Source organism: Blennius ocellaris, assembly GCF_963422515.1.
Source record: "Blennius ocellaris genome assembly, contig: SCAFFOLD_66, whole genome shotgun sequence".
NCBI lineage: Eukaryota > Metazoa > Chordata > Actinopteri > Blenniiformes > Blenniidae > Blennius > Blennius ocellaris.
In genome coordinates, this window is record NW_027662066.1 from 229,361 (window position 1) to 241,860 (window position 12,500).

Genomic DNA, 12,500 nt, shown 5'->3' on the forward strand with positions numbered 1-12,500 from the left:
CTCTCTCACTCCTTTAATTTGTTGTCATGGAAACCAAAATGGAGGAGAGAGAGAGCGAGAGAGAGGCACTCTCTCTCCTCCCCCCCCCCCCACCCCCCCCTCCCCGCCCCCCGCCCGCCGCTCTCACACCGGGCAGCTCAGTGGATCAAACCGAGCGGATCTAACCTCCTTCAGGTCCGCAGCAGCAGCAGACTGTCGGTGCTGCGGCCGGTTCTGTCGGTGCTGCCGGTCCGGTGTGCGTGTGTGTGTGTGCGCGCGTGTGTGTGTGTGTGTATGTGTGTGCGTGGGCGTCAGAACCGGTAGGGTGCGCGTGGCAGCGAGTGACCCGGTTTCTCTGCAGCTGGCCCGGGAGAGCGGCTCGCTCCCGCACCGCCTCCTTTAATGACCGGCTTCGTGCTGTGCTGCGCGGTGTACATGGACAGAAGCAGCCTGACCAGGGGTGAGTCCGCGCGAGCGCGCGCACACGCACTGCACCTGCTGACAGCGCGTGCACGCGCACCGCTGCAGCCTCGACGCATCGCGGCTTTTTTCACTCAAATCGTCGCGGGTGTGTTTGTTTGTTTGTTTGTTTATTTATTTATTTATTTGTCGTTATGTTTTAATCGTCGAGAGTAATCCCCGCTCGTGGGGGGGGGGGGGGGGGGGGGGGGAGGTGCGCGCCCACGCGCCGCCGTGCACGCGCACACACTGACCGACATCTCGCCGCAGTGAATGTAGGCTAGTGTGGCTGCACGAGACTGCGTCTGCCAGATGTGAAGGGGTTAAAAACACGGTGTGTGTGTGTGTGTGTGTGTGTGTGTGTGTGTGTGTGTGTGTGTGTGTGTGTGTGTGTGTGTGTGTGTGTGTGTGTGTGTGTGTGTGTGTCATTTTATTGATGGACTAATCCAGGCCGGGTGGAGGAGGACTGTTAATTAACCAGAGTGTGACTGTGGTGTTTCGGTTTGAATCTGCAGACTGATGGACACACCCCCCCTCTAACACACACACACACACACACACACACACACACACACACACACACACACACACACACACACACACACACACACACACACAGAGGACATCCTCTGCTTGCACACGTTGACCTTAACGTCTAAATTCTCCCGTCGCCTCCAACCTCAGTCCTAAAATGGAGGCCGGGGGAGAAACCCCTCCCCCCCCCCCCCCCCTCCTCCGTCACTCCTCCTCCGGCCAGGTGGAGCGGTGGAACCCCCCCCCCCTCCTCCGTCACTCCTCCTCTGCAGGCCGGCCAGGTGGAGCGATGGGACCCCCCCCCTCCTCCATCACTCCTCCTCCGGCCAGGTGGAGCGGTGGACCCCCCTCCTCCTCCGTCACTCCTCCTCCGGCCCAGGTGGAGCGGTGGAACCCCCCCCCTCTGTCACTCCTCCTCCGGCCAGGTGGAGCGGTGGACCCCCCCTCCTCCTCCGTCACTCCTCCTCCGGCCAGGTGGAGCGGTGGACCCCCCCCTCCTCCGTCACTCCTCCTCCGGCCAGGTGGAGTGGTGGACCCCCCCTCCGTCACTTCCTCCTCCGGCCAGGTGGAGCGGTGGACCCCCCCTCCTCCTCCGTCACTCCTCCTCCGGCCAGGTGGAGCGGTGGACCCCCCCCCTCCTCCGTCACTCCTCCTCCGGCCAGGTGGAGCGGTGGACCCCCCCTCCTCCGTCACTCCTCCTCCGGCCAGGTGGAGCGGTGGAACCCCCCCTCCTCCGTCACTCCTCCTCCGGCCAGGTGGAGCGGTGGATCCCCCCCCCCCCCGTCACTCCTCCTCTCCTCCTCCGGCCAGGTGGAGCGGTGGAACCCCCCCTCCTCCGTCACTCCTCCTCCAGCCAGGTGGAGCGGTGGACCCCCCCTCCTCCGTCACTCCTCCTCCGGCCAGGTGGAGCGGTGGAAACCCCCCCCTCCTCCGTCACTCCTCCTCTGCAGGCCGGCCAGGTGGAGCGGTGGACCCCCCCCCTCCTCCGTCACTCCTCCTCTGCAGGCCGGCCTGGTGGAGCGGTGGACCCCCCCCCTCCTCCGTCACTCCTCCTCTGCAGGCCGGCCAGGTGGAGCGGTGGGACCCCCCCCCCTCCTCCGTCACTCCTCCTCCGGCCAGGTGGAGTGGTGGACCCCCCCTCCGTCACTCCTCCTCCGGCCAGGTGGAGCGGTGGACCCCCCCTCCTCCTCCGTCACTCCTCCTCCGGCCAGGTGGAGCGGTGGACCCCCCCCCTCCTCCGTCACTCCTCCTCCGGCCAGGTGGAGCGGTGGACCCCCCCTCCTCCGTCACTCCTCCTCCGGCCAGGTGGAGCGGTGGATCCCCCCCCCCCCCGTCACTCCTCCTCCGGCCAGGTGGAGCGGTGGAACCCCCCCCTCCTCCGTCACTCCTCCTCCAGCCAGGTGGAGCGGTGGACCCCCCCTCCTCCGTCACTCCTCCTCCGGCCAGGTGGAGCGGTGGAAACCCCCCCCTCCTCCGTCACTCCTCCTCTGCAGGCCGGCCAGGTGGAGCGGTGGACCCCCCCCCTCCTCCGTCACTCCTCCTCTGCAGGCCGGCCTGGTGGAGCGGTGGACCCCCCCCTCCTCCGTCACTCCTCCTCTGCAGGCCGGCCAGGTGGAGCGGTGGGACCCCCCCCCTCCTCCGTCACTCCTCCTCTGGCCAGGTGGAGCGGTGGACCCCCCCCCTCCTCCGTCACTCCTCCTCTGCAGGCCGGCCAGGTGGAGCGGTGGGACCCCCCCCCCTCCTCCGTCACTCCTCCTCTGGCCAGGTGGAGCGGTGGACCCCCCCCCTCCTCCGTCACTCCTCCTCTGCAGGCCGGCCAGGTGGAGCGGTGGAACCCCCCCTCCTCCTCCGTCACTCCTCCTCCGGCCAGGTGGAGCGGTGGACCCCCCCCCTCCTCCTCCGTCACTCCTCCTCCGGCCAGGTGGAGCGGTGGACCCCCCTCCTCCTCCGTCACTCCTCCTCTGCAGGCCGGCCAGGTGGAGCGGTGGACCCCCCCCCCCCCCTCCTCCGTCACTCCTCCTCCGGCCAGGTGGAGCGGTGGACCCCCCTCCTCCTCCGTCACTCCTCCTCTGCAGGCCGGCCAGGTGGAGCGGTGGACCCCCCCCCCCCCTCCTCCGTCACTCCTCCTCTGCAGGCCGGCCAGGTGGAGCGGTGGACCCCCCCCCCCTCCTCCGTCACTCCTCCTCTGCAGGCCGGCCAGGTGGATGAGGGAGAGACGGACCAGCAGTGGACCAGTTTGTTCAGGAGTCCTGCTGGTCCAGGCCCCGCCCCCCGAACACACCTGACTGCAACGAGGGGCTCTGATTGGGTCTGTGCTGATGACATCATCAGCAGGCATGAGGCCATGTTTCCAGGGACTTTTAAAAAGATGATATTTCTCTGCGTCTCCTGAAAACTTTAGAAAAACTGACTCTGCTTGTTCTGAAGACGGAGGCGGAGCCTCATGTCCTGTTTCCCTGCTGGACTCTGATTGGCTGTCAGGCTCCCTGCTGGTGGTCACACTGCCCCCTGCAGGCCTGGAGGCTCAGAGCAGCTCTGGACCAGGAGGACCTGAGGGTCTGGGTCCAGCTCTGGACCAGGAGGACCTGAGGGTCTGGGTCCAGCTCTGGACCAGGAGGACCTGAGGGTCTGGGTCCAGCTCTGGACCAGGAGGACCTGAGGGTCTGGGTCTAGGTTATTTTATAAAAGTAGAGGAGGAATATATGTTTTAGTAAAAACTGAGACATTTGGTCCCGATTGAGTCGGAGGTGAAACCAGAACACTGAGCCTGACGAGACCAGAACCACACTGAGCCTGACGAGACCAGAACCACACTGAGCCTGACGAGACCAGAACCACACTGAGCCTGACGAGTCCAGAACCAGGTGGAGAACATGGTCTTCTGATGAGAACAACGTCTCTCGACTTCCTGGAACCGACAGAAGGTGTAAAGAAGCAGCGACGTGACAAACGACTGAATCTCAGGAGGTTCTAGTGACGAAGGATCGGAACCTCGTCTGTGTAAACAAACATCAACCAGTAGAACCTGGTGAGGAACCGGCGTTCTGCTACTGCTGCTTTCACTTGTTGGCAGCAGTAATAACCTGGTAACGGTTTGGTAATAACTCGGTAACGGTTTGGTAATAACTCGGTAACGGTTTGGTAATAACTCGGTAACGGTTTGGTAATAACTCGGTAACGGTTTGGTAATAACTCGGTAACGGTTTGGTAATAACCCGGTAACGGTTTGGTAATAACTCGGTAACGGTTTGGTAATAACTCGATAACGGTTTGGTAATAACTCGGTAACGGTTTGGTAATAACTCGGTAACGGTTTGGTAATAACTCGGTAACGGTTTGGTAATAACTCGGTAACGGTTTGGTAATAACTCGGTAACGGTTTGGTAATAACTCGATAACGGTTTGGTAATAACTCGGTAACGGTTTGGTAATAACCTGGTAACGGTTTGGTAATAACTCGGTAACGGTTTGGTAATAACTCGGTAACGGTTTGGTAATAACTCGGTAACGGTTTGGTAATAACTCGATAACGGTTTGGTAATAACTCGGTAACGGTTTGGTAATATCTCGGTAACGGTTTGGTAATAACTCGATAACAGTTTGGTAATAACCTGGTAATGGTTTGGTAATAACTCGGTAACGGTTTGGTAATAATCGTTTGTCAAAGATTCTCCAAGAGGCGATAAACAAAGGAAGGATCCAGAAGAAGTTGTAGCTTCTGTTTCAGACGTTCAGTTTCATGTGTTGTCAGAAAACGTTTTATTTCCACGCCTTCAGGACGTCACAATAAAAGTCCTGAAGTCACAATAAAAGTCCTGAAGTTACAAACGATGAAAGAAACACAAAACGTTTCCTGGTGAAACCTGCAGTACGACCAGCAGGGGGCGACGCACCGGTTGGACTGTGTGTGTGTGTGTGTGTGTGTGTGTGTGTGTGTGTGTGTGTGTGTGTGTGTGTGTGTGTGTGTGTGTGTGTGTGTGTGTGTGGTTTCATAACAACACCAACCAGCGGACCAACATGAACACGACAGCGTTTTAAGCTTTTCTTACGTTGCCGTGGAAACGGACATCGTTTTCAAAACGTTGCCGTGGAAACCTGAAACTTGTCACAAACAAAAACGAAGAAAAACGTTTTTGACAGAAACTTGAATGTTTGAGGATCAAAGAACAGGAAGTGATCAACTGGATTATTTGATTCTCACTAAGTGATTCTGGTTCCACAGAAGTTATTGATCTGGTTTCCTGTTATTATTGACCACAACTTGTTTTATTACATTTCTGTCACTTGTGATGGAATTTAAAGAGGCAGTCCGTCCTGTGTCCTTGTGGGCGGAGCTAACCTCTCCCCCCCCCCCCCCCCCCACAGGCCCCTCCTCCTCCTCCAGTCCCAGCCTGCTGACCAAGAGCGTCTCTCTGGACCCGTCCTGCTCCCCGTGCGGCCGCCTGGCGGCGCCGGACGCCGACTCTCCCCAGCAGCCCTCCTCTGACCCCGCCTCCTGCTCCTCAGGCCCCGCCTCCCTGGAGGGAGGGGCGGAGCCGGCGGAGCGCCGCGGTTCTGCCAATGGCCTGCTGCTGGTGACTGACACGAGTCCACTGGAGCCGCCGGAGCCGCTGGTGGCCACGACGGCGCCGCCGAGCAAAGGAAGGCCGCCGCTGCCGGGACCCAAACCTCAGGGTGAGCCTCATCACATTACCTCATCACGCCACCTCATCACCTCATCACCTCATCACGCCACCTCATCACCTCATTACCTCATCACGCCACCTCATCATGCCACCTCATCACCTCATCACGCCACCTCATCACGCCACCATCATCACGCCACCTCATCACGCCACCTCATCACACCACCTCATCACCTCATCACGCCACCTCATCACGCCACCTCATCACGCCACCTCATCACCTCATCACGCCACCTCATCACACCACCTCATCACCTCATCACGCCACCTCATCACGCCACCTCATCACGCTACCTCATCACCTCATCACGCCACCTCATCACCTCATCACATTACCTCATCACGCCACCTCATCACGCCACCTCATCACCTCATCACGCCACCTCATCACCTCATCACGCCACCTCATCACGCCACCTCATCACCTCATCACGCCACCTCATCACCTCATCACACCACCTCACCACCTCATCACGCCACCTCATCACACCACCTCATCACCTCATCACGCTACCTCATCATGCCACCTCATCACGCTACCTCATCACATTACCTCATCACCTCATCACGCTACCTCATCACGCCACCTCATCACGCTACCTCATCACATTACCTCATCACCTCATCACATTACCTCATCACGCCACCTCATCACGCCACCTCATCACACTTCCTCATCACACCACCTCATCACGCCACCTCATCACGCCACCTCAACACGCCGCCTCATCACGCCGCCTCATCACACCACCTCAACATGCTACCTCATCATGCCACCTCATCACGCCACCTCATCACACTTCCTCATCACACCACCTCATCACGCCACCTCATCACGCCACCTCAACACGCCGCCTCATCACGCCGCCTCATCACACCACCTCAACATGCTACCTCATCATGCCACCTCATCACGCCACCTCATCACATTACCTCATCACACCTCATCACATTACCTCATCACACCTCATCGTGCTACCTCATCACGCCGCCTCATCACGCCGCCTCATCACGCTACCTCATCACGCCGCCACGGTTTCCTGAGCTGGTCACTAACTGGCTGTGATGTCATCAGTGCCCCCGAAGCCCCCCCACCTCCAGCAGCAGGCGGGGGCGTCCAGGCCCCGCCCCCGCCCTCCAGACAAGCCCCTCCCTCCCACGCCGCCCTGCAGGACCCTCCCAGCAGACCCTCGAGGGCGCCGGACTCCGCCCCTCCGCGATGACGGCACCGCCTCCCCCACCTGCGTCCTGTCACTCATCGAGAAGTTTGAGCGGTGAGTTCTGATTGGTCAACGGACGAGTGATGTCATCGTCATATGTTTAGATTTTTAAAAAACGTGACAAATCTTCAAACATGACGGGGAGAGTCCAGAACCAGGTCCAGAACCAGGTCCGGAACCAGGTCCGGAACCAGGTTTGGAACCAGGTCCGGAACCAGGTCCGGAGCCAGGTTTGGAACCAGGTCCAGAACCAGGTTTGGAACCAGGTCCAGAACCAGGTCCGGAACCAGGTCTGGAACCAGGTTTGGAACCAGGTCAAGAACCAGGGCCGGAACCAGGTTTGGAACCAGGTTTGGAACCAGGTCCGGAACCAGGTCCCGAACCAAGTCCAGAACCAGGTTTGGAACCAGGTTTGGAACCAGGTCCGGAACCAGGTCCCGAACCAAGTCCAGAACCAGGTTTGGAACCAGGGCCGGAACCAGGTCCAGAACCAGGTTTGGAACCAGGTTTGGAACCAGGTCCGGAACCAGGTTTGGAACCAGGTTTGGAACCAGGTCCGGAACCAGGTCCCGAACCAAGTCCAGAACCAGGTTTGGAACCAGGGCCGGAACCAGGTCCAGAACCAGTCTGAATCCCAGTTTGTTTCCGAGCACCGTTGTCATGGAAACGGGGCCTGGTGGCAGATCTGCCCGGTTGCTGATTGGCTGATCGGAGCTCCTCCTCCCACGGAGACGCTTCTGTTTCCTCTCATTGTTTGTTTGTTTGTTTGTTTGTTTGTTTGCAGCGAGCAGATCATCGTGGTTCCCGACATCACAGGAGGAGCTCTGTGTCCCCGCCTCCCTGACCCCGCCTCCTCCTCCTCCCGACCTCCATCGCCACCGTCCTCCGCCCCCCCTCCACCCGACGAGCCCGACGAGGGGGAGGGGCGAGGGGACGACCCGCCTCGGGGTGAGGTGGATGAAGATGAAGATGATGATGAAGACGACGAGGAGGTGGCGGCGGCGTGCCGCGACGACGCCCACCACAAGCGCCTGTCCATGGAGTCGGGCTACAGCGCCTCGGAGAAGCAGCTGGACGAGGAGGCGGTTGCCGTGGAGATGAGGGAGCCCCCGCCGCCGCCCGACCAATCGGAGCTGCCGTCGGAGCGCCTGTCCCTCCCCTCCTCGCAGGCGGACGGGAAGCTGGCCAACCGCGACAGCGGCATCGACAGCATCAGCTCGCCGTCGCACAGCGAGGAGCTCTGCTTCGCCGGCGTGGACGACGGGGGCGTGGCCTACCCGTGCAGCCCCGCCCTCCTGCCCCGCCTCTCCAGCTCGTCCTCCTACGCCGGTGACGGGGGGGAGGGGGAGGGGGAGGAGCCGAGGGGCGGAGCCAGGAGGAGGAGGGACTTCTCCGAGGAGGGAGACAGTGACCTGGAGGAGGAGGCGGAGCTAACGCTGGTGCTGCCGCCGCCCACAACCGACCGGCAGGACTCTGCAGAGGTAATCAAGTTACTCATTACTGTTACTGTGCAGAGGTAATCAAGTTACTCATTACTGTTACTCTGCAGAGGTAATCAAGTTACTCATTACTGTTACTCTGCAGAGGTAATCAAGTTACTCATTACTGTTACTCTGCAGAGGTAATCAAGTTACTCATTACTGTTACTCTGCAGAGGTAATCAAGTTACTCACTACTGTTACTCTGCAGAGGTAATCAAGTTACTCATTACTGTTACTCTGCAGAGGTAATCAAGTTACTCATTACTGTTACTCTGCAGAGGTAATCAAGTTACTCATTACTGTTACTCTGCAGAGGTAATCAAGTTACTCATTACTGTTACTCTGCAGAGGTAATCAAGTTACTCACTACTGTTACTCTGCAGAGGTAATCAAGTTACTCATTACTGTTACTGTGCAGAGGTAATCAAGTTACTCATTACTGTTACTCTGCAGAGGTAATCAAGTTACTCATTACTGTTACTCTGCAGAGGTAATCAAGTTACTCATTACTGTTACTCTGCAGAGGTAATCAAGTTACTCATTACTGTTACTCTGCAGAGGTAATCAAGTTACTCATTACTGTTACTCTGCAGAGGTAATCAAGTTACTCATTACTGTTACTCTGCAGAGGTAATCAAGTTACTCATTACTGTTACTGTGCAGAGGTAATCAAGTTACTCATTACTGTTACTCTGCAGAGGTAATCAAGTTACTCATTACTGTTACTGTGCAGAGGTAATCAAGTTACTCATTACTGTTACTCTGCAGAGGTAATCAAGTTACTCACTACTGTTACTCTGCAGAGGTAATCAAGTTACTCACTACTGTTACTCTGCAGAGGTAATCAAGTTACTCATTACTGTTACTCTGCAGAGGTAATCAAGTTACTCATTACTGTTACTGTGCAGAGGTAATCAAGTTACTCATTACTGTTACTCTGCAGAGGTAATCAAGTTACTCATTACTGTTACTGTGCAGAGGTAATCAAGTTACTCATTACTGTTACTCTGCAGAGGTAATCAAGTTACTCATTACTGTTACTGTGCAGAGGTAATCAAGTTACTCATTACTGTTACTCTGCAGAGGTAATCAAGTTACTCATTACTGTTACTCTGCAGAGGTAATCAAGTTACTCACTACTGTTACTCTGCAGAGGTAATCAAGTTACTCACTACTGTTACTCTGCAGAGGTAATCAAGTTACTCACTACTGTTACTCTGCAGAGGTAATCAAGTTACTCATTACTGTTACTCTGCAGAGGTAATCAAGTTACTCATTACTGTTACTCTGCAGAGGTAATCAAGTTACTCACTACTGTTACTCTGCAGAGGTAATCAAGTTACTCATTACTGTTACTCTGCAGAGGTAATCAAGTTACTCACTACTGTTACTCTGCAGAGGTAATCAAGTTACTCATTACTGTTACTCTGCAGAGGTAATCAAGTTACTCATTACTGTTACTCTGCAGAGGTAATCAAGTTACTCATTACTGTTACTCTGCAGAGGTAATCAAGTTACTCATTACTGTTACTCTGCAGAGGTAATCAAGTTACTCACTACTGTTACTCTGCAGAGGTAATCAAGTTACTCATTACTGTTACTCTGCAGAGGTAATCAAGTTACTCATTACTGTTACTGTGCAGAGGTAATCAAGTTACTCATTACTGTTACTGTGCAGAGGTAATCAAGTTACTCATTACTGTTACTCTGCAGAGGTAATCAAGTTACTCACTACTGTTACTCTGCAGAGGTAATCAAGTTACTCACTACTGTTACTCTGCAGAGGTAATCAAGTTACTCATTACTGTTACTCTGCAGAGGTAATCAAGTTACTCACTACTGTTACTCTGCAGAGGTAATCAAGTTACTCACTACTGTTACTCTGCAGAGGTAATCAAGTTACTCATTACTGTTACTCTGCAGAGGTAATCAAGTTACTCATTACTGTTACTCTGCAGAGGTAATCAAGTTACTCACTACTGTTACTCTGCAGAGGTAATCAAGTTACTCATTACTGTTACTCTGCAGAGGTAATCAAGTTACTCACTACTGTTACTCTGCAGAGGTAATCAAGTTACTCATTACTGTTACTCTGCAGAGGTAATCAAGTTACTCATTACTGTTACTCTGCAGAGGTAATCAAGTTACTCATTACTGTTACTCTGCAGAGGTAATCAAGTTACTCATTACTGTTACTCTGCAGAGGTAATCAAGTTACTCACTACTGTTACTCTGCAGAGGTAATCAAGTTACTCATTACTGTTACTCTGCAGAGGTAATCAAGTTACTCACTACTGTTACTCTGCAGAGGTAATCAAGTTACTCATTACTGTTACTCTGCAGAGGTAATCAAGTTACTCATTACTGTTACTCTGCAGAGGTAATCAAGTTACTCACTACTGTTACTCTGCAGAGGTAATCAAGTTACTCACTACTGTTACTGTGCAGAGGTAATCAAGTTACTCATTACTGTTACTCTGCAGAGGTAATCAAGTTACTCATTACTGTTACTCTGCAGAGGTAATCAAGTTACTCATTACTGTTACTCTGCAGAGGTAATCAAGTTACTCATTACTGTTACTCTGCAGAGGTAATCAAGTTACTCATTACTGTTACTCTGCAGAGGTAATCAAGTTACTCACTACTGTTACTCTGCAGAGGTAATCAAGTTACTCATTACTGTTACTCTGCAGAGGTAATCAAGTTACTCACTACTGTTACTCTGCAGAGGTAATCAAGTTACTCATTACTGTTACTCTGCAGAGGTAATCAAGTTACTCACTACTGTTACTCTGCAGAGGTAATCAAGTTACTCACTACTGTTACTCTGCAGAGGTAATCAAGTTACTCACTACTGTTACTCTGCAGAGGTAATCAAGTTACTCATTACTGTTACTCTGCAGAGGTAATCAAGTTACTCATTACTGTTACTCTGCAGAGGTAATCAAGTTACTCATTACTGTTACTCTGCAGAGGTAATCAAGTTACTCATTATTGTTACTCTGCAGAGGTAATCAAGTTACTCATTACTGTTACTCTGCAGAGGTAATCAAGTTACTCATTACTGTTACTCTGCAGAGGTAATCAAGTTACTCATTACTGTTACTCTGCAGAGGTAATCAAGTTACTCATTACTGTTACTCTGCAGAGGTAATCAAGTTACTCATTACTGTTACTCTGCAGAGGTAATCAAGTTACTCACTACTGTTACTCTGCAGAGGTAATCAAGTTACTCATTACTGTTACTCTGCAGAGGTAATCAAGTTACTCACTACTGTTACTCTGCAGAGGTAATCAAGTTACTCATTACTGTTACTCTGCAGAGGTAATCAAGTTACTCATTACTGTTACTCTGCAGAGGTAATCAAGTTACTCATTACTGTTACTCTGCAGAGGTAATCAAGTTACTCATTACTGTTACTCTGCAGAGGTAATCAAGTTACTCACTACTGTTACTCTGCAGAGGTAATCAAGTTACTCATTACTGTTACTCTGCAGAGGTAATCAAGTTACTCATTACTGTTACTCTGCAGAGGTAATCAAGTTACTCATTACTGTTACTCTGCAGAGGTAATCAAGTTACTCACTACTGTTACTCTGCAGAGGTAATCAAGTTACTCATTACTGTTACTCTGCAGAGGTAATCAAGTTACTCATTACTGTTACTGTGCAGAGGTAATCAAGTTACTCATTACTGTTACTGTGCAGAGGTAATCAAGTTACTCATTACTGTTACTGTGCAGAGGTAATCAAGTTACTCATTACTGTTACTCTGCAGAGGTAATCAAGTTACTCACTACTGTTACTCTGCAGAGGTAATCAAGTTACTCATTACTCACCAGACTCAGACTGTGTGAAGGAACCGTTGGTTTCAGTTTATCGGCTGCAGGACGCAGGCTCTGGTCCAGGTTCTGGTCCAGGTTCTGGTCCAGGTTCTGGTCCAGACCTGCTCCTCCCTGTTCTTCTCTGATCTTCATGTTGTTCCTCCTGGAGACTGACCCTGGTCCTCTTGTGTCCAGATGTCCGTCCAGCAGAGAGTCTTCAACATCGCCAATGAGCTGCTGCACACCGAGACGGCCTACGTGTCCAAACTCCACCTGCTGGACCAGGTCAGTCCTCCAGGCTCCTCCAGGGTCCTCCAG

General features: G+C 53.4%; 1 protein-coding gene across 1 annotated transcript in view; it reads left to right on the forward strand.

Moving 5' to 3' along the window:
- Window positions 1–381: 381 nt before the first annotated feature.
- Window positions 382–12,500, forward strand: part of fgd1 (FYVE, RhoGEF and PH domain containing 1) — a gene marked incomplete at both ends in the record, with an annotated part of 20,202 nt that continues 8,083 nt past the window's right edge. Inside the window, 5 exon segments of the mRNA XM_080521800.1 lie at window positions 382–439; window positions 5,338–5,646; window positions 6,733–6,931; window positions 7,662–8,358; window positions 12,378–12,467. Coding sequence (XP_080377926.1) covers window positions 382–439; window positions 5,338–5,646; window positions 6,733–6,931; window positions 7,662–8,358; window positions 12,378–12,467 — 1,353 coding nt within the window.